This window comes from Typha angustifolia, chromosome 15, assembly GCF_048772165.1.
Source record: "Typha angustifolia cultivar Huaian chromosome 15, ASM4877216v1, whole genome shotgun sequence".
Classification (NCBI taxonomy): domain Eukaryota; kingdom Viridiplantae; phylum Streptophyta; class Magnoliopsida; order Poales; family Typhaceae; genus Typha; species Typha angustifolia.
In genome coordinates, this window is record NC_133253.1 from 14,759,227 (window position 1) to 14,786,994 (window position 27,768).

At 37.6% G+C, this 27,768-nt stretch overlaps 2 protein-coding genes across 2 annotated transcripts; one reads left to right on the plus strand and one right to left on the minus strand.

Annotated features, from left to right (window-relative positions):
* The first annotated feature begins 1,315 nt into the window (after window positions 1-1,315).
* LOC140779554 (protein DETOXIFICATION 16-like) lies at window positions 1,316-26,814 on the plus strand. The gene is made up of 8 exons (XM_073124670.1): window positions 1,316-1,714; window positions 4,451-4,995; window positions 8,993-9,079; window positions 9,803-9,859; window positions 9,940-10,178; window positions 25,700-25,818; window positions 25,908-25,994; window positions 26,458-26,814. The coding sequence occupies exons 1-8, from the start codon at window positions 1,400-1,402 to the stop codon at window positions 26,515-26,517; spliced, it is 1,509 nt and encodes a 502-aa protein (XP_072980771.1). The 5' UTR covers window positions 1,316-1,399; the 3' UTR covers window positions 26,518-26,814.
* On the minus strand, window positions 20,474-25,693 carry LOC140779553 (zinc finger BED domain-containing protein RICESLEEPER 2-like). The gene has a single exon (XM_073124669.1). It carries the CDS (start codon window positions 22,570-22,572, stop codon window positions 20,752-20,754), a length of 1,821 nt encoding a protein of 606 aa, XP_072980770.1. The 5' UTR covers window positions 22,573-25,693; the 3' UTR covers window positions 20,474-20,751.
* Window positions 26,815-27,768: the final 954 nt, after the last annotated feature.

Here is a 27,768-nt window from a genome sequence, read left to right on the forward strand (position 1 = left end):
TCACCTCCTTTATGGTCGTGCACGTGTGCAAGTGTTATAATACTATCCAACACAGCAAGCCTAATGTAACACCCATCATTATCATGTTTTGTATGCTAAATACATAATCATGCCCAATAAGTATGCGAAGACATCATAATATGTGAAATTTTACCGAACCACAAAATATGATAACCATGCATGATGCGCAATAATGACAGTAAGAAATATATATATACATATGCATAATATGAATATGATGATTTTATAAAGTACGATATTTTATTCTCTAAATTACTCTAGATTATAGAAGTTTTCACTTGCTTGAACCACTTTTCTGACATTAGCTGCAACTATGCCACGAGATCTTCATAGGGTACGAAGTCTGCCTCAATAAAAAAAATAAATAAAAACATGAGCAAAATATTTCTACCACTAATTAGTTAAATAATCTTATGGACATTCACTACTGACTTAGGCAGGTCAATCTCGAGATGGGGGCAAGTGAGCTGGCGGGGAGAAGAAGCAAGAAAGAAAAAAGAAAGAAGGAAAGAAGAGAAGAAAGAAAAGAAAAAGGGAAGGAAAAAAAAGGAAAGGAGCGCTCGTGCATGCCTAATTTTTTTTTTTTTTTTTTGTTACAAGAATGGTCATTAAGATCGGTCTGCAAGAGTAGTGTCCTGCATTAAGAAAAGAAAAGAAAAAAAATAAATTTTATATATTTCAATATATAATGGTCATTTTGTTTGCATGAAACTCTCCAAATGAACAGCAAAGGAACGAAGGATCATCCGAACATGTAAGGTTGCAGCTAAGGCACTAAACAAAGAGTTTGAAATTTGATACAAATAGAGTAAAAATCACAAATTGAGTGAAGACTTTGAAGAATGGCAGAAAAAAATATGCACTTGAAGCACTAGAAAGAAAGAAAAGTGGATTTACTTGGAATGACGTAACAAAGAAAGTTAAAGCTTCTCCAAAAATGTGGGATGATTTAGTTAAGGTAAAAAATTTTATATTCTTATTACCTTTTTATTTGCATATATTCAAGAGTTATGACATGACGAAGAGGTCTTACGAAAGTCACAACCTTTCAAAATTTATAACCTTTCAAAAATATAAACATTCCACAAGCTCTATGCCAGCAAATTGCACGAGCTTTACAATGGCAACTTTCTGGCGATCAATCGTTGCTTTTATAGAATTGGTGAAATATTTGTACCTTTCTGGCGACCAATCGTTGTAAGAGTTGATGAACATGGAGCTTGATAAAAGAATCTAATGCTAGACGCAGTAAATTGTCTTATTTTGAGAGAGATTATGTAAAAGTCAACTACGAATCTTCTAGTTGACCAATATTCATCCCTCACCCCCACTCTCTCCGGTAGTTGACCTTACTCGAATTCCTCCACTACCAATATCAATGGTAGGGGAAGCGGGAAGCCACTCTCTCGATTCCCCTCTTCTTCCAACTCCTACCCTCGAGAAGTTATCTCGGCGTCACGCCGCAGCAGTGGAGAAGCCTCACTTGTGCTCTCTCTTCTCTTGGAATGATTCCGGAATTTTCGAAGAGGTCAAGAGACAGCTGTGGTTGGCTGGCCCCTTGGTTGCCGTCAGCCTTCTCCAGTACTGCCTTCAGGTGATCTCTCTCATGTTCGTCGGCCACCTCGGAGAGCTCGCCCTCTCCGGTGCCTCCGTCGCCACTTCCTTCGCCAATGTTACTGGCTTCAGCGTCTTGGTATGTTGGTCTCTTAGAATTTGTTTGTTTTCATCATCTTTGGGTAGCTAATCGATAGTTGGTTGTTTCATTCATGAAATATGGGATTTTTTTATTTATTTGATGGGGTCGAATGTTGAATGACTTAATGATGTATATTCTGTTCTTGCTTGATTATGTTAGGGCTCGTGGATTGAAAACGAACATAATTTTCGACAAACCTAAGTACTTCTTTTGTTAGGTTACATAATATATTCTCAAGCCATTCACGTTAATGATGTGTTTATAGATTTCTCATTCTTGTATGTGTACCAAATTGTTCGTGCTTTATATATATGGAGTTATGAACCTTGTGCTAGAATCTGGATAGCTATTCCTCTTCGTTCTTGATAAACCTGGCATAATATGTAGTCCTGCTGCAGTTCGAATCTTGGCAATGTTTCTGTCTCGTTATGTTTGGATCTAATTTGGTGACCTCATCTTCTCTTTATTTAGCTGTTTCATTTTTCTTACTCTACCATTACCAAGATTAAGGGCTATCATGCAATTGCGGCAGCTAGTACCAACCACATTTTGAAATTACCATCTGTTAGGATCAAGAAATTACTGCCAACAAGTGGCCAACACGGTACTTGCAGGCTTGCAGTGGCAAACTTTTTGCTGAGACTCGGAACGACTAACTATGCTGCCAATGTATTACTAGTTCCACTGGCATGAGTTGGCACTCTTACTTTGTTAAATTATTTTAGCTTGTTTTCTTCTTTCAGTCAGTTTAATATTTTGTAATACCTTAAGCTGGATCATCAATTGTGGTATTGCCTTCAAAGATAACTGAGTCCCCAGTTTTCTCAAGATTCATTAGAACTTACTTCAGACAATTAGGCAAATCAGTTGTCCTGATTTTAAATTTGAGTTGTGAAATTCAAAGCTTAGTTTGAGATGAACCATCAACGAATAGTTCTGAATGATCTTCCCGTTAATTAATTATCAACCTATAGATTTCGCCTAATTCTTCAGACTCTTCTTGTCTAGATGAAAAATTATAGAAATCCAACTTTCTCCTTGATTAGCGTAAGTTGGAAACAAATATTGGGAACTTCATTCGGGATAAATTAATTAAGAGTAGATATTACTCATTGTATCTTCAATCGATCACCACTTCTCAAACTTATTTAATTTTATGGGTTTTTTCAAGTTATGAGTGTAGAATTGGGATTTATCCAAATTTAGATTTACAATTTGGAAAGATTTTCACTATGATATATTGAACCCTATCTGCATTATCATTGATAACTGGTTTGTGAAACTTTCCTCCGTTTACTTGGAATTTTTTTGTTTTGGGCCTCAAAACTAAACCTTTCTAAGTCTCAACTTGGATGCCATGTTTACAAGTTCTACCCCTCCATCATAGTGATTTTGAGTTCAAATAGGGGAAGCTTTATAATGATATCTCATCGTTATGGTATGCATCGCCCATACCGACCAAAACAAGATGGGACGACAATCCTTGATCATGATACTGCATATTGAAGTGACTTTAAATTGATACGTTGATTACTACAATTCATGTCTAGGTGACAATTTGGCCGGAGGTATAAATAGTCTAGTGGACTATTAGAAAAGTTGTTCGCCTTTATCTTGGAGACCTACAATGATGCAGAGGTATGATTGCATAATATTGGTGGCTCATCCATTAAGTGAAATGAGGAGCTTTTGTAAAAAGAAAAACTGAGAAATTCGATGTTTTTATGAAGTTTGTCCAGGAGACTGGGAGTTTTTTAATTTCTGTTTTGTTAAGATTATAAGATTTTCAAATGGTTACATCTTTTATAGCTAATTTGCTTTGGTCTCTGAAATTCCTATATAGAAGGTGGCCTTTCAGGTTCTAAACTTCTAAACAACTCTTGTCCAAAGATATCATTCTGCTTCAGAGAGTGTAGCCTGTCCAGATCTGTCCAAAGATCTTATACGTGTGCAGAGAAGATTCTTTTTCTTAAGTAAATGATTTTTCTGATACTGTGCATTTGTAGTGTGGAAGAATTTCGATGTTCCATGTCATCTTCCCCTTAACCTCACGAGGTACTGTAACATGTCACAGCAGTATCAGAATGCCAACCTGTTTGGTCACTTAGGTGTTTTTTGTCTTTTCTTTCATTCTATTATTTCCACAAATGACTAAAGTTCAACAGGTTTTGTGGATTGTATAAGGAACTTCAGATCACCTTTTGTTTACTAAGTAGAAGGCACAATAGCAAGACTAACTTCACTTGCCTTGAAAGTGAGAATATATTTTTTGAAGAAGAATATCAAAATGATAAATCTATGTGGATTTTATCTTCATTCCGTCTAATGAACTTGCAACTCTGCTGAGACAACTACTGGATGATGCGACAAGTCATAACACCATACTGAGCCTTTAATAGAATGCTTGACAATTTTTCTCTATGGAACTTTAAATCAAAAAGGGACTGTTTGGGATATCTGGCATTCTATGTTGTCAAAGTCAACCTTACGTCTTAGGCCATCTGATTTCTTCCATGAATGACAACTTTATCTTTTTCAATTAATTACTTGTTTCTTTTACAAAGCTTAGTTTCCTTTCCTGTACTCTGGAAATTAAATTCTTGTACATCAATTATCAGTTTCTTCTTGTTAATAATTTAATCTCTCATAAGAATTCATCATTATTATCTTATAATTTCTTTTTCACCAGTAAAATGTAATGAATTATTCTGCCTCTTTCTTCTTTATAACAAGCTGGGAATGGGTACTGCATTAGATACCCTTTGCGGGCAGGCCTATGGGGCAAAACAATATCGTATGCTTGGTATACATATGCAAAGGGCAATGGTTGTTCTTTTCCTTGTATGTTTTCCACTGGCTTTTGTCTGGGCCAGCACCAGCCAAATTCTCATTGCCCTTGGTCAAAATCCAGAGATATCACAGGAAGCTGGACTGTATGCACATTGGCTGATCCCAAGCCTTTTTGCCTATGGTTTGCTTCAGTGCCATGTTAGGTTTCTACAAAACCAAAACATTGTCTTTCCTATGGTGATATGCTCTGCAGTAACTGCATTACTTCACATTCTTTTGTGTTGGGTTCTAGTGTACAACTCTGGCCTTGGCAACAAGGGTGCGGCCTTGGCAACTGCTACTTCATACTGGATAAATGTGCTTCTGTTAGCAATATACATCAAGTGCTCTCGAGCTTGTGTAAGGACTTGGACCGGATTTTCAAAGGAGGCACTGCACGATGTCCTTAACTTTCTAAGACTTGCTGTTCCCTCGGCATTGATGATTTGGTAAGTTTCCTTCTGAGCAGGTTTTGAACAATTCTTTCTCTTTGTAATAGCCACACTAGTTCTTGATAATATACCCACTGATGCAATGGTATGAACCATGGTGTCAATGAATGTGATAGCATGTTGGTGATAAAGGAAGTTTTTGTAAGATGTTTGGAGAATTGTAGGGAGCTACTAGTATAATGTGCTTTCCTAGATGTACAAATCACATTCTTATTTCTATGAACCTGGTTTAGATGAAACATGTTATATGGAAGTTAAATTGATATGCTATATGTAGAAAGTGAGCTATATATATACATCAGAACTGGATTGAACATTAACTTGATTAGAGGTCGGGTCATTGAATTATTGGTTCAACTAGTGGGTCACTTGGTTGGATTGCTGGTTTATCTAGATATATTTTAAATAATATATTTGTAGTTCTAAATAATTCTAAAAACTAAAACAATATCTACAAAAGCAATGTAATTGTATTTCTTCTATAATTTAGCCATTTTTAACTAATCTTTACATTTAATACATCAAATCATATGACTTATATAAAACATATCTTCATGACAATTTTAATTTTTAAGGATATGATAACTTTAACTTTAGGACTAAATTATACTTAGGGTAAAAAATAAAATAATTGAACATTGACAACTAGATAGTTTTTGAATAAGAAGCACCTCAATCAATTTGTAGAAACCCGTCCAAGCTGCACAGTTCGCCAGTTGAACCGTCGGATTAGTCAATTTTAAATTGATCAATTCCTTTTCCGATTCTATAACCAAACCAAACCTGGTGCATATATATATATCTTCATAACTTTATAATTTTTAGCTAGGTCAACTGAGTAATTCATGCATTCCAAGGTAAGAATTAGTTTACTTGTGTGAAGATATAATGTCGTGTAGTGTGTACATTAGAGGTAAATTTTTTGTAGTTCCTTATTTTAACTAAACATGGACTACTTTCTGCACAATGGATATCTATACTGCATAAATTAAGAGAATTGTTCATATACCACATGATCTTATCTTATTATGGTGCCTTGATAACAAGTATGTTCATCTCTAGCATCCATGTTCTACTAGTTCTACATTAAGCAAATCTTATATTCCACCCTTTTATGTCTTGCTTATGTATGTGAATATTCTTAGAACTTTGGGACTAATAACCAAGTGATGCAACACCCTTTCGTTCGAACGGAAATTCACAAGCTGTCGGTGGTACGAATTTCAGACGATTTTTGAATGGCTAATCTCTAGAAATCTGGAATTAAGTCCTTCCAAATACTGCATATCGTCTTTTTGTAACTATGGGTTGAGTCCATTCGAATTGACTCCCAGCTGTTCGAATGTCTGCCACAATTTATATCTTAGTATGTTTATTTTTTAGAGTTTGTTTTAAAATAGGAGCTTGATTTTATCTCTTAACTCTTAGCACGTTGGAGAGAGCATATAAATATGTATTAGAGATTTATAGTCTTGTGTTAGGGGCTATGCTATTCTTCTTTAGTAAAGTTTTTTCTTTCACATATTATATGGGATTTGAGGTGAGATGATTTAGCTTGGATTGATTCTAATTGTAGGTTTTAGTGAGATGTTAAACTTTTGGATTTGTGAGATGCCATCATTTATCTTATCTCTCTTAAGTCTTAAAGAGAATCGTTCAACAATCCCTTAGGCTCTGTTTGGTTTGAGTCTAAGTCCTGAACGTGGTTAGCTGATTCTATTTCTTCGCCATAGTTTAGATAGCTTAAATTAGGTTAAGAAAATGTGGTATTTGGTTGTCAACTAGGCTAAGAGTGTAATTATTATCTTTGATGTGATATGAAAAAGTAAAAATGTGTTAGTTTTGAAGAAAAATAGATGGACCAATATGCTCTTTAATTTTGATGATATTAGAACGAAAATATTATTATTAAATAAAATTAATTAGTTAAATTTAAATATATATCAAAAAATTTGTTTTTTTTGCAAAAAGAAAGTTAAAAACCTTTTATTGCGGATTTATAAAGAATTGCTTATTGTTTTCTTTTCTCCTACTAAGGTTGCGGGCATGTAAGTCCATTCTTGGCTTACAGACTCACAACCATATTATAAGGTAAGATTTTTTTTTCTAATTAAGGTTGTAGGCTTGTAAGTCTATTGCTGGCGTACAAGCCCGCAACTATACTATAATGTGATATTACTACTTTTTTCCTTTGATATTCCAAGCTTATAACCAAGGTTCCAAGTATCAATTTCGAAATAAAGATCGGGTGCTTGAGAAAACGATGTATTGACCGTATCGGATGTATCAGTCTTCCGTTTTGAACAATTCGGAGCGGGAATCAACTAAATTGGCCGTATCGGCGATACGAATCAGGATCGACTAATACTTGAATCCATGCTTATAACCCCACATGTAAGGTTACATTAATTTTTTCTAAAAAGTCCTTAGTATTGCAAACTTTATTAAGAAAGAAAGGTAAATTATTGTGGGCTTACAACCGCTTGCAGGCTCAGAAGCTCACAAGCCTGCTACCACCTTATAAGTTATTGCCAACTTAGTAACTTTAAAAAAAAATTTAAGAGAAATTTATTTTAAAAGGAGATTAAGAATATATGGGAGTTGATTTGAAATAGGAGTGTCATTATTACTTTAATGTGATATGAAAAAAATAATAAAAAAATTATTTTTTAGAAAAATTGAGTATGTGTCATGCAAATAATACTAACATATTATTTATGTAAAATATAAATACAAGTCATTTCATGGATAAAAATTATAATTTGAGAAAAATTTAAACTAGACTTATTTGTTTTTTTTTCTCTCCTCTCTCATCCTTGAATTTGTTAGGGAGAAAAGTAATATTTGATTACTGAACATGACTAAGGGTCCCTAATTGAGTACAGAAACTAGCCCCGACCTCAAACCAAATGCCACCTTACCGTCTACGTCAGTAAGTATTTGGAAATTGTAAGTATCTGCCAATAACAAAAGTATCTAGAAATTGTAAGTATTTATGAATAAGAAAACGAGGTATCTGAAAGTTGTAAGTTAGGAATAACAAAACTAAGTATCTAGAAATTGTAAATATTTTGTTACAGCTGCATGGAGCGACCTGGAATGATGAAATAAATTGTATTATGTAGAAGTACCAAGTTTTTGTGATACAAGTGTCTTAATTTAAATTCTTTTCATCGATATGAAGAGGATAGGGTTTAGGGTGACTTGGGATGATGAAATATATTGTACATTATGTAGAAGTACCAATTTTTTGTGATAGAAGTGTCTTAATGAAAATTCTTTTCATGGATATGAAGATGATAGAATGCAATCTGATCCTTCTAATTAGGATCACCATGGTAAGGAACATAGCTTAATAACATTTACAAACTTGATCTGATGACATGGAATTAAACCACTGGTAATGTTGTACCTCTGGTATCGATGTACATAATATAGTTTTCAATGAGTTGTTCTCTATGTTGCTGATCACTTAGCTCAGTAGCATGCAATCAGTATCTGTTCTCACTGGCTAGTTTTGGGTTACCCTTGCGAGTTGTTTACTGTTTGCTATGAAAAAGAATGTTTTGCGGTACAAGAGAACAAACTGTCTCCTTTTTTTGTGCATTGGCAGTCTGTATGCAGTGATGCCATTAACATAAGATAGAAGGCACTCTACTCCCTTCTAAATAGTATCACAATTGTAAGGTACATAACTTATTATCCCTTGCGATATTTATCTGATACATGGAATTTAAACAATTTGGATGCTCTATCAGTGGTATCAGAGGCCATAATGTTATTCTCATCATGTCTTCTTGATAATTCATTTCGTGTAGCTTGCAAGCACTGTCTGATTTTCCTGGCTAGTTTCACGTTACCCATACTTGCTAACTGTTTGTTGGCTAATCTATTAGAATTGTGCTTTGTAATGTAAAAGACAAAATGTACTTCCCTTTCACATTTGCAATATATATTCCATGTAGCTATGGACTATTAACATGTGATGATACAGCTTGGAGTATTGGGCATTTGAGATGGTGGTTCTGCTATCTGGTTTTCTTCCCAATCCAAAGCTAGAGACATCAGTTTTATCAATCAGGTTAGTAAATGACTATTAAAATTTCCTTTTATCAGCTATTCCCTACAAAATTCCCAAGTTTGCTCAAAAATCAATGAGAGGAGCCCACAAGAAATCCTAGAACATCCAAGCTGTTCATAATTGGATCACTACAATAATAGGACTGCCGTAATTAAATAATATTTCCCTAACCAAATATAACTTGAGCTCCTAAAATTTAAGCAGCCTTATGCGAAATTTGACTCTCCAGACAATTGTACTAGTTTTTAGCCACAGATGATTCTGTAAGTCCATAAATTTACTAGTTTGAACATGACTAGAACTCCAATAAGAAGACATACTAGTCCTAACTCTGAAGTTTTTAGGACATCTCGTCACAATATTTTTTTCATCCAATCATTAATCTGCTGATTTAAGTGCTCCAGATTGCACCATCCTTTATGAGACTTGTGCCTTGTATGTCCAACTTTTGCATTACCCAATAAGTTTTAGCTACTAAAATTCTAAGCTCTTCCATTTGTTCTTTAGGCTTTTCATATTCCTGGCTTGAAGGAATACTATCACTTGATTGGTTTTCCTTATTTTAACTCAACTGTATTCGTCCAATAAAAGAAAGTTTCATTAGAACAGTTTGACAATAATCTTTGGTCACTTATGACATGCAATCATGCAACTTGAAAGTTTTTTTGCTCTTATTGTACATATCCTTTTTATAAGATCTAATTAACCATTATTTGTTTTCAGCCTCAACACAATGTGGATAGTCTATACGATTCCCACTGGACTCAGCAGTGCCGTAAGGTTGGTGGAACTGTAAAATTAGGCACTTTACCTGACCTTGTTAGACAATTATAGCTTTCAAGTTTCTCGTCTTCTTGCAGTATTAGAGTCTCAAATGAATTAGGTGCTGGGAATGCACAAGCTGCACAGTTATCAGTTTGTGCAGTGGTACTAATATGTGTATCTGAAGGGCTGATTGTAGCCTTAATCACCATTTTTTTGCGCAATGTCTGGGGTTACTTGTATAGCAATGAGGAAGAAGTTGTGAGGTATGTCTCAGCAATGATGCCAATTCTTGCAGCTTCAGACTTCATGGATGGAATACAATGCAGCCTATCAGGTTTGAAATATGAATAAGCTTCAAATCCTTTATGTAGGGTTCTTAATCCTTGTTCCTGATATTTACCCCATAGGGTTCTTAATCCAAAAATGTCACCTTCAACAGCTGAGCCTCTATGGGGTAATAAAGAAATGGATAAAAAAAGGGGACTCTTGCTACCTACCATTATTACATAGCACTCGACCACTATGTGGAGAGATCATCAAATATGATAGTTGTAGCTCATTGGTATATGGTTCCCGCATTTTTTAGCCTGAATGACATAATTTTGTAGCAATAGATCCTCTTTGGAATTCTGAAGGCTGCCTCCTCATGTAACATCTTCTTTGATCCTTACCAAATGACCAGTCCATAAATGAGATGCAGAGTTGTGTAGTCAACCATCATCTCTGTTATGGGAAGAGGAAAATAATCCTTAGGACATGCTTATTTAAGTCTTGGAAATCAACATAGATGCTTGTTTGATTGACCCTTCTTCATTCGAACCGAGAAGGGATACTATTTTATATTCTTCTGTGATATAGAGGATCGCAACCTTTATTTATCCACTTGTGGTATATAGAGATTGCATACGAGAGGATATATTAATGATAAGATATATATTGTTAGTTCGTTACCTAATAATTTAAGCTTTTTAGTCGACTAGTTATTTAACAATTTTTATTGTCAAGATCCTCAAGGATTGCAATATCATAGACGTAATGATGATTTGCCACCTTTTAAAATTGCTCCAATTTTGTGGAACTTTGTTATAAAATGTTATTTCATTTAACTAAAAATTACAAAGTAGTTGTAAGAAGTTATAAACCATATGGATGTAAGTGGCCAAGACGGCCGCCTTGGAAGGGCGGAGCACCGCTCGCCCCCCAAAGGAGTTAGGCAGCAGTGATATGGCGGTTGGGCCAAGCGGTAAGCGGTGGCTAAAGGGTGACAAGCAATAGCAACCATGTGCTCTTTCTCATCATTCTTCTTGTTCTTATTTTTGTTCTTTTCTTCTTCTTATCTCTAAAAGCAACTCTAATAGGGCTACAAAACACTAAATTTGGAGCTCGATGGAGCTCTAACCAAACTTCAAATTCGGAGCCCCATTCAGGAATTTAGAGCCTGGCTCCAAATTACTATTCAACTTTTTGAAATTCTAATTTTTCCCTATAAAAGCTTAATTTCATGTATCATTTGTTAAATAGTCTAGTTAATTAAATTAAGTATGTAATTAGTTTTACTAATCGATTTTTAACAAAAATAGTACCGTTGGAAAGCTCTCGTCGAGACCTTTAAATAGAGTAATATTAAATTTTTTTTAATTTTTTATTTTTTAAATTATATAATAAATTTTTTTTTCTTGTTTATTATTTAAAATCAGAATGTCCTAAAATTATTCGGATAGTAACTCAAAATTATTTTCCAATTTAAATACCAAACAATAAAATACATCAAACATGACTAAATTAAAAAATAATAAGAAAATGTTAGAGCAACGAGCTGTGCAAATGAATATTGACAATGATTGCGAGGATAGAGAAATCTTGTCAATTGATTTAAATAAATTGAAGATCCGGATGAACGTGCTTTCTTTCAAAAGACATGAAATCACTAGAAAAAGCAATAATCATTTTAAAGTCGAATGTTTATCGAAAGATCAATATAGTTATGGAGATTGACTTACCAGACTATTAAATACTTATTGTTTCTATTATTAAATGTTAATCTCTGCTTATTTTGTGTAATGTAACTTTGATGCTATTAGAATGACGTGTAATGCTTATTTTTATATTTAAATCATATAATGTAATTTCTATGCATTTAATTAAAACAATAGTAATTTAAAATTACTTCTTAAACTATTAAATGTTAATCTTTTTTTAAAGATGTCAATGAGAGTTTTCTAATGATATATCTTTTATTTAAAAATAATAACATTAAGATGACCTATTAAGTAATTTAAAATGCAATATATAAATATATACTATATTAATTAAAAATAAACATAGAGCCCCCAATGCACCGAGCTCTTGGCTCTAATATAAAGCCCTCCCTCGAGATGCTCTAATGTAGGAAACCCTCTTTTCGTTTATTTCCCTCTCACCGGCTGCCATGTGTCCCTGACACTATTTATTTATTTTTTTACACTACTTACTTTTCCTTTTCTCCTTAGCTACTAGCTATAAAGACAACTATAATACATGTTAGTTTAATATCAAGGTTTGCTTTTCTCCCTAGTTGTCATAGTAAATAGGTAGAATTACCTATTTACTTTTCTCCCTACCTATTTTAGATGCATTTAATAAAATACATATATGAATTGTAGTATTTTATTGTTTGTTTATAAATTGCACTATTAAAATTTTTATATACATATAATATGGTATATTAGTATATATTATATATCATATGTAATTATTCCTTATTTTTTATATATTAAAAATTATAGTGTGCTTTGGTGCCCTCATTCTGCTTGATGCTACGCGGTGAGGTGACTCACCACCACTCACGGCCGCCGTGCAATACGTTATATATACACTATATGATGAAAGCAAAAACGAAGGGTGTAACTTTTAGAATTAGAAAACTGTAGGGATCTCCATGTTCCACAAATTGTCTTTATAAATTGCAAAAATACAACAACGGTAACAATAACTAAGCCTTTATTCCCAATTATTTAAGGTTCAATAAATGGGTCCATTTTCTCTTCTCTCCATTTAGTATATTTTTGCACCAAATCAAGTGCTATCATTATCTTTTCTTACTTAGTCTCCCACTCTTTCCTATGTAGTGGTGCACTATGTGGTCGTCTTTGAGCATGTTTGAACCATTGGTATCTATTCTCACGTAATTTATTCTCTATTTCTGCTACCCTTTACCTTTTATGTACTATCATTCATTATTATATCTTTTCTTGTAATATCTTTTTTCTTACTACAGCAATTGCTTTTCATTCATTCATCATTGGGGTTAGAATCCAAACCAAAAAGTGGATCAGTCCATTCCCTACTAATACAATCTCGAATTGCTAGACTCGCCAGAGTATGGGCCTTGGAGTTGTTAGACCTACTCGATTAACACACCCTACAAGAAGGATGAGAGGAAACCCACCTAGTCTCATTCTGAAATGATTGGCCTAATAGACCAATAAATCTCACCAGGTTTGCCATTAATAGCTTTAACCACTATAGCCGAATCACTGAAGATCCAATAAGCCCTATCCGAGAACTTTGAGAGGAGGAGCGTCAACCTAGCTAAGATAGAGAGCGCCTCCCTATTGAGGGCATTAGAGCACTGCTCTAGAAATTGTGCCTTCCCCAAAATAGACTCATTAGGATAGCAAGCTACCAATATGCTAACCCCAGTAAAATATGAACCTCGCCATGCTGTATCCACCTATGCAACATAATCCCCCAATATTGGAATACTGTTAGGGCTATCATGAATGTCTATTTTGAGCGACCTGCCAACTAGAACTTCAAGGGGAGTAAGGCTATCCATTTGGAGATGAGACTCGATCCAAAGGAGGTATACCCTTCGAACAATCTCCACAAGAGAGCCTTCTATATTCTTGAAGACTAGCTCGTTCCTGTGTTTCCACAAGCCCCACATAAGGACGAGAGTGTAGTCCAGGAGCTCCAATAGTAGAATTGACTGCATCTCCAAGATCCACTCATCCAACTGCACAACCGGTTTTTCTAGTCTTAACCCAAGCCTGCTATGGAACCATGTGAGTTGAGCAAATTAACAGTTGAAAAGAACGTGGACACACCGATAAAGGGACGCTTTCACTGGCAAGGCAACAACCAAGCAGCACCACAAAAAAGTTTTAATCCTTGGCAAAATTGCTTTCTGCCTCTAGACCAATCTCCATAATTTCCTCAAGTGTGGGGAGGAGGAACTAAACAAGTCGCCATTAGAGAGAGTGCTATAGGCGAATTTGGCCGAGAAGTTTCCCCTTGGAGAGGGCTTGCAGATCAAACGATCAGGAAGATCTTGTGCGAATCCGGCACAATGCGAAGGCTCAGAATACACTGAGCAATTTCCTCTCGAAAGCACCTATTCTCCAATTTAGAATTCCAATCATCCCCTCTCATGAGATACTTAACCACCATGATGCCCGGTTGAAGAGAGTTCGGGCCAATATTAGGGATGGGCAACCAGGGGTCCTACGTGATAGAGATTGAGCGTCCATCACCTACCACCCATGCCACATTGCCTTTAAGTTTTTTTTTAATCTTCAATATGGATACCCACATCCATGAAACTTGACCTTTAAGCTTGGCCTCCCCCAACGAGCAGTTAGTTATTTGCACTTGAGCAGCCTAGCCCAGTCGCTATCTGGTGAAGAGATGACCCTCTAGACTAATTTGGCTGCTAGACTTTCATTAACAAGCTGAGGAAAACGAATGCCCAGACCCTCTCTGTCGGTTAGCTGGCAAAGGAGCTTTTAGCTCCGCTAGTAAATATGCTGAGCTCTATCCTTGAAGCCCCACTAGAAGCCTCTCAAGATACCCTTGATTTTATCTAAAGTTGTCTTTGGAAGTAAAACTGCAGCCATAAAGAAGATTGGCACAGAACTGAGAATGGATCTTATAAGGATCAAATGCCCAGGTGAGAAAGAGTTTTGGCTTGCACCCAGGCAACTTTACTTGGAGTTTAGCCACAATAAAATTGCAGTTGTCTGACCTCCTGCAAGATGAGAGAAAAGGGTTGCCCAAGTACCTCTCCTCTAGCCTAAGGAGCCTAACTTGGAGGATGGATTTGATATGCGATCTAGTCTGGTAGTTGGCATGCTTACTAAAGTAGATCGTCGACTTCTCTAAGCTCAAAGCTCGACTTGAAATCTTGCCATAAAGCTTCACTATAGCTTTCTATTTGGAGACACCACTAAGGGAGGCAGCACCAAAGAGGAGGATATCGTCCGCAAACATGAGGTGATTAATTTCTAGAGCGTTCCTCGCTAGCCTGATACCTCTAACTCTGCCAAGTTTGGCTTCTTGGTCCAGGAGAGTAGAGAGGATACTTGAGCCAAGGATAAAGAGGTAAGGTGAAAATGGACAGCCTTGATGAAGCCCTCAGCCCAGACTGAAGAAATTGCTCTGATCTCCATTAACCAAAACCGCTAGGGAGGAAGAAGAGAGACAGGCCAGCACTTGATCCACAGAGAAGTCAGAAAAGCCATAGAGCCTTAGGCAATGTTAATAAAGGGCCATTCCAAACAATCAAAAGCCTTAGATAAGTTTGCCTTCACCACAAAACTACCAGTCTTGCTTCTAGCGTTCTTAAGATAATTCAATACTTGTTTTGCCGGCTAGGAACAAAAACATTTCGTGCCTTCGAGATCAGCTTATTGAGGAAAGGCTTCATCCTTTAGGCTAAGATTTTAGAAATGAGCTTATAGATTGTATTGCAGAGACTAATAGGCCTAAAGTCACCTACCAACTCCGAGATCTCCTTCTTCGGGACCAACACTATGCGTGTTTCATTTAGATCCGTGTCCATCTTTCTCGAGCTAAAGAAGGTTCTAACGGTCGAGTAGATACTTTCCTTGAAGGTGGACCAGAATGAGTGGAATAATCTTCATCTAGTTTAAGAGCCTTGTCCGACGGAGGCTCTTGAGAAATTTTTCTATCTCTTCGTCAATGGGCAAAGTGTTAAGATCAATGACCGCATTCTCCGAAACATTGGAAGTGATTCAAGCTCCTCCAAATAGTAGTCAAATAAGAAAGGTGGCTTGGTGGTGGTGAACAGCTTCTAAAAGTGCATTAGGAAGATTTTTCGGATGACCTCATTGTCATAGGTTCTTTCACACAAGTCCAAGACTAGGGAGGGGATAAGGTTTCTCCTTCACCTCCACAAGGCAAAAGAGTGAAAATACTCGGTGTTGCGATCGCCGCGTTTTAGCCAATCCATTCGAGAATGTTGCCTCCAATAAACTTCTTGCTTGAGAATAGAGGTACTCGAGCCTTCATCATAGGGTTCTCTCTTTCAGCCAGTCCTGAGCAAGATTGTCCTCTGATTGGACCTTAAGGAGAACCTTTTCAACCCTTCTGATGTCCTTGGCTAGGTTCCCAATGTGGTGCTTGGCCTAGGTTCAGATAGAATAGGAGAGGGATCTCAAGCTTGCGGATAGTGGCTTCTGATGCGAGTAGATCCTGGGCTATTCATCCTTACAGTGGTTATGATGAGTTTGATCCCCAACCACTAGTTTTCTACTCAGAACAGCCTCGGCCTCCTTGTCGTTGAGAGGGAAGTGTCAAGGAGAAAAGGGTTATGATTAGATGACACTGCCGGAAGGTGGTATATGCAGGCTGAGGATAATCTATTATACTAGTTCATAGAGGCCATATCCCGGTCTAGACGCTTACGGATTAAGTATAAATCAGATCTACGATTCAGCCAAGTATAGGCCGGACCCCAGAAGCCTAGATCTAGCAGCTCCGCTCTATTAATTCTGCTGTTAAAGTCATTCAACCTGGCCAAGGAGGTCGGGGAGCCCCCTAGCTTCTCCTGAGAGGTAGAAATATTGTTAAAGTCCCTAATGCAACAAAACAGTTGATTGTCGGCGGCAAAGGAGCTGATTGCTTCCTAGAGCTCCGCATCCAAATCATAGTATGGGCTTCCATAGACTGCAAAAGATCCAATCATCTTCCTGGGTGGAATCATGAATGACAGTAATGATAGAGTTGTAAGCTCCTCCGCTTCCCCGACAATTCTTGGCTAAAATAATCTTTCCTGTGAGATCCTGCTGAGTGCCCGCTGCCCAGCCACTACTATCCCCATGGAGACCACAAGGAATGTAGGGAGAGAGGGATCTTTTGGTTGACAGGAAAAGCGGTTGCGAGGCTTTTTGCTTGATGGGCGAGTTTGGGGCTTTCTCAAAGGGAACCAAAGAGGTGGATGTAGCTACGTGCTTTGTGTTTGTATGGAGCTGTTGGGGCAGTGGATCGAGACAAGGAATGTTCTTCACTGAAGTGACTTGATAGGCAGTAGGTATGTGTTATGATCCGACTACATAGATTAAGTTGAATCAAGTTAAGTCGAGTCAAATTAGTTATTTAGTTTTATCTTAATATTTTAAATTTTAAATAAATCGGATAATTCGCATGTGAATCCAATTCGCTAGAGATTTTTACTCCTATAAATAGGAGTGGACATATTAATAAAAAAGTGTTGAATGAATTTGAGTTTAGCCAAGTTATTATTTTCGTCCTTATCTTTTATCGTAGTCACTAGATTGTCTTTATTTTTCTAGGAATAGATCATAGCCGTAGAAGCATTATAACCTTCTAAACCTTAGCCATCTTCCTCTACTAGCAGCCATCCTATCTTACGGCTGTTCACCACCACCTTTGGTCGTTCGCCACCCTCTGACGATCGCTGCAACGTCAGTTATTTACCATTTTGCTCTATTTGATCTTGCTCCACTATTTTAATCATAACTTTCCATCCGAATCTCCGATTGACTTTATTTCAAAGCCATTAGATCCAAGACTTCTGACTCTCAAAATCTCAAGATCATCCTACGAACAGATCGTTCCAGATCTGGTTCATAACATTGGGATCAAAGTCAACGTTTCTAAAATGATGGTTAACACGTGATCCAAGACAAATAAGAAAGGAGCAACCATGGAGGGTTAGGAACTCATCTATGTTATTATGGGAGTATCTCCGGCGTCTCCTCCACCACGAGCAACTATCAACGATGAGCCGCCGGTATGGGCAAAGGCATTTTTTAAAGAATTTTTGGTCGAATCGAAGAAGAGTTCCAAAAGGATCGAGAAGATGATCCAAGCCTTGACGGTCGTTCTCCTAGCCCAGAGCAACCACCCCATGCCGCCAGTGCTACCAACGCCGTCGGCCACGGTGGAAATAACTCAACCACAACCATCAACTTCAAGCCGTAGGGTGATGGAGAGGAGCCCTAGACCGTGGCAACCACAACTCCTCTGGCCTCGGTGGAAACCCCCCTACCGTCGCAGAGCCTCCCAGACATCGCTGCCACGCTGGCACAACCCGCAATAGTGGTCACAAGGTCATCTTCCCCACCTATGGTGGGAGCTAGGGCTGAAAACCTATCTTCCCATCGGCGAAGATTTAGCCTCCACCGGCCTCAACCGCCACGTCCACTCATTTCCCCGGACCAATTGCACTTGGGACGTGGCCTCTTTTCGCACCAACAATCGCCGGAAGACTGCCGACGATAGCGGTTATCGCTATAGTAAACCCACGGTTGGTAGTTGCGGGTCCAACGCTCCCACGACCACCGGCAACCACGGCTGGTTTCCTCGGGCCAACTGTCGGCCGGTGGTGGCCGCCACAGCTGCTGGTGATCATCGGGTGGCTGAACCCGATAGCCACAACTGCGGGAGACTGCCACTACGTTGTTGCTCCCTTGCAATGGGGCCACAGGATCCTTACGCAGCCGCCGTTGCAGCCACTTGAGCCCAGGCTCAATAATTGGCTTCCACCGTCGCTTGCCGCCACGAGGACCAGCCAGGGGTCGACTACCGATGACCCACGATCGAACCCAACCACCGCCACCCCCATGCAACCTTTGGCGGCGCCCCTAGGCCGAGTTCCAAATTCAGCCCTAGGGTTAAGGCTAGGTTATTTGCAAGGAGGTGATGAAGTGCACGATTTTCGAGACAGGCCAAAATTGTGCAAACCAGTTTGACCACCTTGTGTGAACTAGTTTGGAACTCATGAACATGACCCGGAGTATGAGCCCGAGGATGTATGGTGGAATGACCCGGTGGTCCCACGTCATCAGACTGATCCGAACCCGGGTGCAACATGAGTCGAACTCATGAGCCTGTGACCCATGTGACTAGCCTCGACCACGAGGTCACTTTGCCCACGATGACAGACCACATTTTGAGGTCCAAGCTCAAACCATCAAGCCTAACTTTCTAAAATTCTCTGGAGGAGACCCACTAGATTAGACCTATTTAACGGAGCAGTTTTTCACGTACCATGGCACGCTCGACCACCAGAAAGTCCAGCTAACCTCATTCTATTTGGAGGGCATGGCTGATGCAAACCGGGTCAGATCGGATCAAATCAAGGGGAGATTTGGCTCCATGGATTGAGTCTAGTTATCTTATCTTCTTATTTGCTTTAATTAGTCTTATTAGGTAAGAATTTGTTAGTTAACTAATTCAGCTCTATGCAGTTTTAGAAAAATATTCGAAGGATATTACAAAGACGGCCAAATATTATGAAACCACTTAGAGAAGATCGAAGACGTCCTGATCTATAACTTCTGTATTCAAGGTTTCTTCAGATTTAGACTCTATTTGTGACAGAACGAAGAATCAATCTGAGAAGGATAAGGAAGATTGATTTAGCTAAGCTATATTTATCTCTAAGTCATATTTATTTCTTATCTAAGCACTTAAGACAAGTCTAGTTAAATCATGTAAGCCACTAAGATAAATTCAATTAAATCATGTAAGCTTCTAAGGCAAATTCTAGTTCGAGTCGTGTAAGCCTTTAGAGTTAGTCTAAGGCAAATCCTAGTTCGAGTCGTATAAGCCTTTAGGGCTAGTTCGAGTAGGACTTATTATACCCGATCTCTATAAACTGTAGGAGTTGGGACTCTCTCCTCTCTATCCACTCGTCAGAGTTGGATCCTTTAAGGAATTGCCGGAGGGGAGGCTTGTTACCTACACCCCCTCTTAGCTGGGATTTTAACACTGTAGACACCGTGCTGAGACTATTAAATCTTGGCCTGAGAAGACCTAGGAGTTGAAAACGCATGTGGGGCAGGTACTCCACTCTCGCCTTCTCCTCTAGAGATCTTTTATGCATGCATTCCATTAGCTCATAGTCTATCCTGCCATAGAAACAATGGCGAGGTAATTGTTCTTATCGCACTGTTACTTCAACAGTGGAATCGTTGAGTAAGGTGGCTGAAATGGAGGGAATGAGGGGCTTGGTGATATCCACTGAGATCTTCAGTCTGATGAAACGAGTTCATTTGTGGTAGTCCATCGAATCCGATGTGACTGGGGTCTTAACTCACTCAACTAGGGTTGAAGCCATCCTGGTCAACTTGTATTCCAGTGACTAGGGGTGTAAACGAGCCGAGCCAGAGCGAGCCGGCTGCTGCTCAGGCTCGGCTCGAAATTAATTTCGAGCTTCTTTATTGGGCTCAGGCTCGGCTCACCTCAGCTCGAGCCGAGCTTGAGCCGAGCCTGATCGAGCCCGAGTCTGAAACAAGCCTATTATCAAGCCTCATTTCGAGCCGAGCTGGCTCGAGCTGGACCGAGCCCAAGCCGAGCCACAACATATTTAAAGTGAAAAAAAGCTGAAATTGAATAACAAATTTTATCTGTAAATAAAATAAAAGCCAACCAAATTGACTATAAAATTTAAAATTAATCTCTGATTAGCAACCACACCCATTTTACAGGTAAATATAATAAAAGCCAACCAAATGAACTTAACTTAAATTATACAAAACCTTACTAAAGCCAAGCAAATTATCATACCAATTGCAAAATATTAACATAGATTTAGATGCAACAGTGGTAATAGGAACCGAAAGGATATCTCGAGCCATTTTGGAAAGAATAGGAAATTTCTACATGTTTAGTCTCCACCATTCTAGAGCATCAAACTTGTCAATCAAACTTGTAGTCTGCTCCTCTAAGTATATTTCTAATTCAGATTTCAGAGGTTCAACTGCATTTGTTGATTCCAAAAAAATTTTAAACTCTGCTTGACCTTCTGATCCTTTAGCATCAATCAAGTCATCACTCTTATCAAGTTGAGATCTATCATTCATTCTATTATTTTCACCTGATGAATTCTCAAGTTTATATGATTCAAAAATAGTATACAACACTCTGTGGACCCTTTGCATGTTTATTTGAGCTTCTGCAAAGCAATATATTTTTGGAAAACAAAAATTAATAAGCTTCATTTTGTATCGGGGATCTAATACTGCTGCCACTGCCAATAACATATCACATTCTTCCCAATACTTATCAAATTTCTTTCTCATTTCTATAGCCATATCCTTCAAAAAGTAGAATTCACTTTCACATCCTTTATTTAAAGCTTCTTTCACTTTCCATAAATCAATCAAAAATAGATTTGCAGTAGGATATGAACTTCCCGATATAATTTGAGTAACATCATAAAATTTTTTCAAATATTCACAGGCTTTTGCAGTTTTAAACCAATCATCTTCTGAAGGTAGCCATTTGTAATTTGCATCTCTCGTTGCATATTGTTCAAAAACTTTTTGGTACACAAAAACATGCTCTAACATAACATATGTAAAATTCCAACGAGTTGCAACATCCAAAGCTAAACCCTTAGAAGTAGGAACAGAGAGTTGTCTTGCAATTTCACCAAATTTGTACATACGCGAAAGACTCTTTTTTAAGTAAGTAACATTGCATCTGATATTTTCAATGGCATCTTGAATGACATGGATCCCATCTTGAACAACTAGATTTAAAATGTGAGCACAACATCTAACATGAAAAATAAGCCCCTTGAAGTACAATTTATCTCTAACTTGAAAGTTATTCATAATAGTCTTAGCAGCAACATCATTGGCGGAGGCATTGTCTAAGGTAATAGTTGATACTTTATCCTCTATTCCCCAAGCAATTAAACAATCAATAATAGCATCTGAAATAACAACTCCAGTGTGTGGAGGTTCCAATTGACAAAAGTTGATAATGCGTTTTTGTAAAGTCCAATCAGAATCAACAAAATGAGCAGTCAAAGACATATACCCAATATTTTGATTTGAGGTCCACAAATCTGAAGTCAAACTAATTCTATTAGTTCCTTTCAAAAGCAATTTCACTTCTTCTTTTGCAGATTCATATACTTTCATAACATCACTTCTCATTGTGTTTCTAGAAATCCGTTCATAACGTGGATTAAGAACCTTCAGAAGAATATTGAACCATATATGCTCAACCATATTAAAAGGATACTCATGTACCATCATCATTTTTGCCATTATTTTTCTCACCACATTTTGGTTGTATCCTGATGAAATAGTTTTGAGATAATTTTCTTCTATAGCTGAAGTCCCAGTAACACTAGATGCAGAAGCAAAAGGAATTTTTTTTTGTCCTTTGCCTACCAAACCAGTGCAAAATTTCACATGTCTTTTTATTTGTGAAGTTGTGCCTTGCTTAGGAACACTAAATAATGACGGGCAATTATTACATCGATACTTTTCTACCTCTTCTCCATTTTCTTTCACCTTAACCCGCTTGACATACAACCATACATCAGAAGTTCTTCTTCTCCCTTTCTTTTGACTATTACTTTCTTCTTCCTTGTTAGTTTCATTATCCTCTTCACCAATATCAATTTCAATAGGTTCATTTTCACTAACAGCATCAGAAAGATTCTTAGTTACTGACTCTGACATCTACATAAAAAAACAAAAAACAAAAACAGAAATACTGCTTAAATTTTTATAATACTTAATTAGTAAAAACAAAAATAGATGTGACGGATACAGTTAATCGCCAAGAGAAATAGCATATCAAATCATCTACAAGGACATACTCTTTGTCCAAAAGATGACATCAAAATATTGATATTTAATTAAATTTAGTTATACTAACTTTTTATCTACTTTATCATTCTCAAATATAAACATAAAATTATTGCTAGCTGAAACAAAAGGACTATCTGAAGGGAAAGAGTCATTGAAATATATATCTGCATCTAAACATCCAAGAGGACTTGTTCCATGATAGAAGTGCCATTTCCTATTCTTTAGTACCACAAGAAAGAAAAGAAAAAGAACTCTTTTGGTACATGGTTTAATGAGGCAGTGCAAATCCCTAGAAAATTGAGATGGGCGCAATGCATTGGGCATTTACCAAATCAATTGTTCCACATGCACCTTGGTCTATCACCCTTAAGGAATACTATCACCCTTAAGTCTATCTACTAGTTAATGGTTTGCTTGGTTAAAACATAGTACATGAAAGCTACTGAAAGATGCTATTTGATGTACAGAGAAGATCACTTGGAATGTGAATAGAGTGGAAAAATGTGATTAAAGATGGTATAAGGTTTTCAACCCCCCTCATAAGGAAGGAATAGTCTTTCCAAGAGCATGATAAAGAACTATATGCAAACATATATTCTGATATGCTCCAATAGAAATCAAGCACTATATGCAAACATATATATGATTCGCTTAGTTAGTCTTCAACTATTGTAAAATATACCCATTTAGGTCTTTAGGAGCAGCTAAAAAGATGATCCAAATGGCAAGTAGCACTTTTGAATAACAAAATAAAACATTAAAAATTTTCACAAAGCATCTAAGATCCATCCAGCAAGAATGTATACATAACTCACATTGAATAAGCTATTTAGAGAATTTTGACATGCTTGGGTAAAGAAGCCTGCTATTTAGAGATCCTACATAGCTTCTTCCAAGCTATGGCATACCGCATACATAAGTTTACAGTCTCGAGGACGCCATCTTTTTTAATACTAAAATTCCCATGTATGAAGCTAGTGTTGATCTTTAATTAGCTTTGAGTTCTTATTCCTCAAATAAGAACATCACAAACCTTTATCTAGGTGAATAAAGAGGAAAAAGACTAAAATACCATAATATAGAAAGATTAAACTGCCCTTAACATCAAAATGATATAGAAAGTATAATACTACAAACGAGTACAAGTAGAGAAATCATACCTCTTGCCGGTCGATGGAGGAGGATGACGCGGCGGCTTAGAGAAGGAATGGTAAGGCTACGAGCAGCGATGGCTTGGAGAAGGGAGGTGAGGCGACGACGCGACGGCGACGGCTTGGAGAAGGGAGGTGAGGCGACGACGCGACGGTGACGGCTTGGCGAAGAAATGGTGAGGTGAGGCTACGATGGCTTGGAGAAGGGAGGTGAGGCGACGGCTTAGAGAAGAAATGGTGAGGCTACGACGCGGCGGCGACGGCTTGGAGAAGGAAGGTGAGGCGGAGCTTCGCGGGAGGAGAACGATGCGGCAGCCGATAGGAGTTTTGGAGAAGGAAGGTGAGATTTGGGGATTAGGGTTTTATTATTTACTTTTATACCGAGCCGATCGAGCCGAGCCTGAGCGAGCCGGCTTCAGCTCAGGCTCGGCTCGATAGTGATTTCGAGCCTATTTCAGCAGCTCGGGCTCAACTCAGCTCTGGCCGAGCCGAGCCGAACTCGAGCTACAGTCGAGTCGAGCCCGAGCCGAGCCCGAGCTGCTCGACAAGCTTGACACCCCTACCAGTGACAACCCATAAAATTGTGCCCAAAATTTGTTGTAAGTGAAGCTCCAAAGCTCATTAGGGAGGTTTGGTTGGAAGGGTGCTAGAGAGAAAAGATCTCTATTACTAGGGGGAACCAAACTAGACTTTCCACTGATCCTCCCAACTCGAATGTCGTGAGGTATATGCCCTTGCTAGCATCCACAAATTCAAGCTCTCTTTCCAAGTTCCATGCTTTGGTGAGGGCATTTCGTAGTTCGACATAGTGAAAGTTCCTACCCGTTAGAAGCTTTCCGATGAGGCAGAGGTTTGGCTTACCTTAGGAGTAGTGCATCCTTCCACTAAGGGGATGTCCTCCTCCATCTTCTTCTTAGAGAGAAGCTCTGAGAACTTACGGAGGAGTTCTTCGTCAAAAGAGGCCATAGTCAAGAGACCCACCAAGAGGGTGAGGCCGGGTAGAGAGGGGAGCACCACCTGGAGGTATATAGCAAGAGAGTAGCCCTAGTAACAGGGAGGGAGGGAGATAGAAGAGAGGGTAGGGGAAGCAAAATCTCTAAGGGAGAAAGCTGGAGAGTTCCCCAGAGAAAAAAATTTGTGCACTATCTTTTCTTGTTATGTCATCATCCGCATCTCCGACAGTCCATATATGAATGTTTCTTTCTAGTTGCCCAATCTACTAATCGATAAAGAATTTCTAGTCTTAGCCTCTTATAAACTTTTCTTTAAACTTAAATGGTTTATGCCAATCAAACCACATTAGAATCACTTCTCATATCCTGCTCTAATCCTATATGCAATGTTGTCATCAATCTCTGATTCTTGTTGAATTATAAATCCAAGGTAATGAAAATACTCCTCTGTTGGTATTTCTTGTCATCAAGAATGATTCCTTCTCCATTTTTATGGCTTAGTTTTGCTAATATTATACTCCATATACTCGGTCTTATATCTATTTATATTCTAACTTCTAATAATCTAAATTTATTATCTATAAATTGAATCCTATCTTAGATTCATCATTTTAAATGATATCATCAACTAATGACATACACCATGGAACCTTGCATTTAATATATTTAGTTAATTTGTCTAATAACTAATACAAAAGGTAATGTTGAACTGTTGTGCAACTCTGTTGTGATAAAATAACTCATCTATCCTCTGATCAGTCTCACGCTAGTAGTAGCCTGAAAACATAGGAACTGTTCACCATTTTCCCATTGCCATACTTGTTCAATTTATGTTATTTATTGTTCACACAATTGTTTTAGTGCCTTTAACAATGAAGGTCAAAACTCTAGGTGCTGCAAGAGGGTGTGGTTGGCAACAGAAATGTTCACTTATCAACCTTGGTGCCTATTATGTCGTTGGTATTCCTGCTGCTATTCTTTTTGCTTTCGTCTTGCATGCTGGTGGTGAGGTAGTGCTTACTTTTTGTTGTTTAGTTTATAACCAATGTTGGTGTTCTTCATTAGCTTTCTTTATTTAACTTCATTAGTATTTTACCAGGGCCTCTGGATGGGTATTATATGTGCAATGATAGTCCAAGTATTGATTCTTGTCACAATGATCTTTCGCACAAATTGGGATCAGGAAGTAAGTAATTTGCATGTGAGCCCACAATTGAATAATATTTTACAAGGGAAAAGCATGCTTCTATTAAGCTATTTTATAGTCATCAAAGAGTAATCCATACAACATAATTATCCTAACCAATTACTACAATGATTGCTGTCATTAAGCAGTATGAACTGCACAAGTCTATTGTTGTTTTTTATCTTTCATTAATATTGTAAGTGCTCTCAGGAAGAAAAGCCCAAGGAACTGAAAATTTTCCGATAATAAATTCTTTTGCACATAATTATTGTCTATGATTGTAGCATTTGAATATATCTTTGTCAAAGATAAGAAAATAAGCTCGTCATGTGAAGAAAAATGCTATTAATAGTTACTGACATTACTATTGGTGTATAATAAGACCTGTGTTTTCTATCAAATGCTTAGCCTGTATACTGATACATTTAGACCTTCTTATCTTTGTTATATGCTTCATCTTCAGACCAGGATGGCCCAAGATCGAGTTCAGAAATCTGGTGCCAGCTCTGAAGCTATGCTTTGATGAATGATGTCCAGCCTGATAGAGTTCAGAAATCTTATCACAGCTTGCATTAAAGGCATTGTCTTCATATATTATTGTAAATCTTAGAGAGATTTCTTGTAAATTGTCTCAAAATTGTTGAATTTATGTGCATTTGAAATTATTTGTATCATGCTTCTTTTCCTTTTTTCAATCTTAAGTAACCTAGATTAATACAATGATGATTGTCAGGGTCTATTATACCATAAAAACGGCTATTACTTCGATCATTGTCCACCCTTACTGGGGCATCATATACAGCATAGTTACCATGCTTTTAGAGAATAACTTTGTCTTTTATTTCTCATCTTCAAGTTATCTATACTATGATAAAAGAGCATAGGAGAGAATTGCTCTGAGATATGTTGTACCAAATGCTCCAATGGATGAGGGGAAAATTTTGGCTATCTGCATATTTTCTTGGTGTGGCTAAATAGCTGAAGAATGTTGAATTTTAAGTTCAATAGTCCCTCTTCCATTCTTAGTTTGGGATCTTAAAATTAGAACCTCTTGCTGACCTTTGTCTAAGTGGAAACCAAGAGGATGTAAAAAAATTCTACCAAAGGAATAGATTTAAATAAAAAAAAATTCTCCAACATCCCGTCAGAATGTATTCAATGTATGCATTTTTCTTCTCCTTTTCTTTTTATTTTTCATCTTTGCTACTAATTTTTTGGTGGAGAGCCCTAGCCTCTCTTCTCTCCTTTGTTGAGAGGGATGGCATAGTCGTTGGTAAGTTTGGGGTTTCTTCTCCTGCTCTTCCAAGCATCATCCTTTTGTCCTACTCTTCGAGGCGATTTGGATTCAGCTTAGGCTATAAGTTTTTACTACTCTTGAGAATGTCTTTGTTTGGGTATGCTTGTACATTTATTGCAGCCTTCATTTGTTGGATTGCTATTTCTTTCCTACTTCCTCCTCGTTATATTGTATCAAAAGTAAATTTAATTGTCTATGTTGAATGAAAGATCTGCCTACATGCTTTCTCCTTAAAAAAAAAAAAAGGATCAAGGTGTTTATGCATGGGTATGCAAGTTAGAGACTTTAACAAGAACAGTGGTGAAAGATCTCGGATTTTGAAGAAACCAAGAATTTTATGCAATCGAAAATGCGATTGTTCAACATATCTTATGTTTTAATTTTGCAAGTTCTTGTGACCGGAAAACCAAGTTTGAACCAGGTGAGTGATGAAAGGCCTCTCAAGATGACTTCTAATTGGTGTCTAGATAGTTTGAT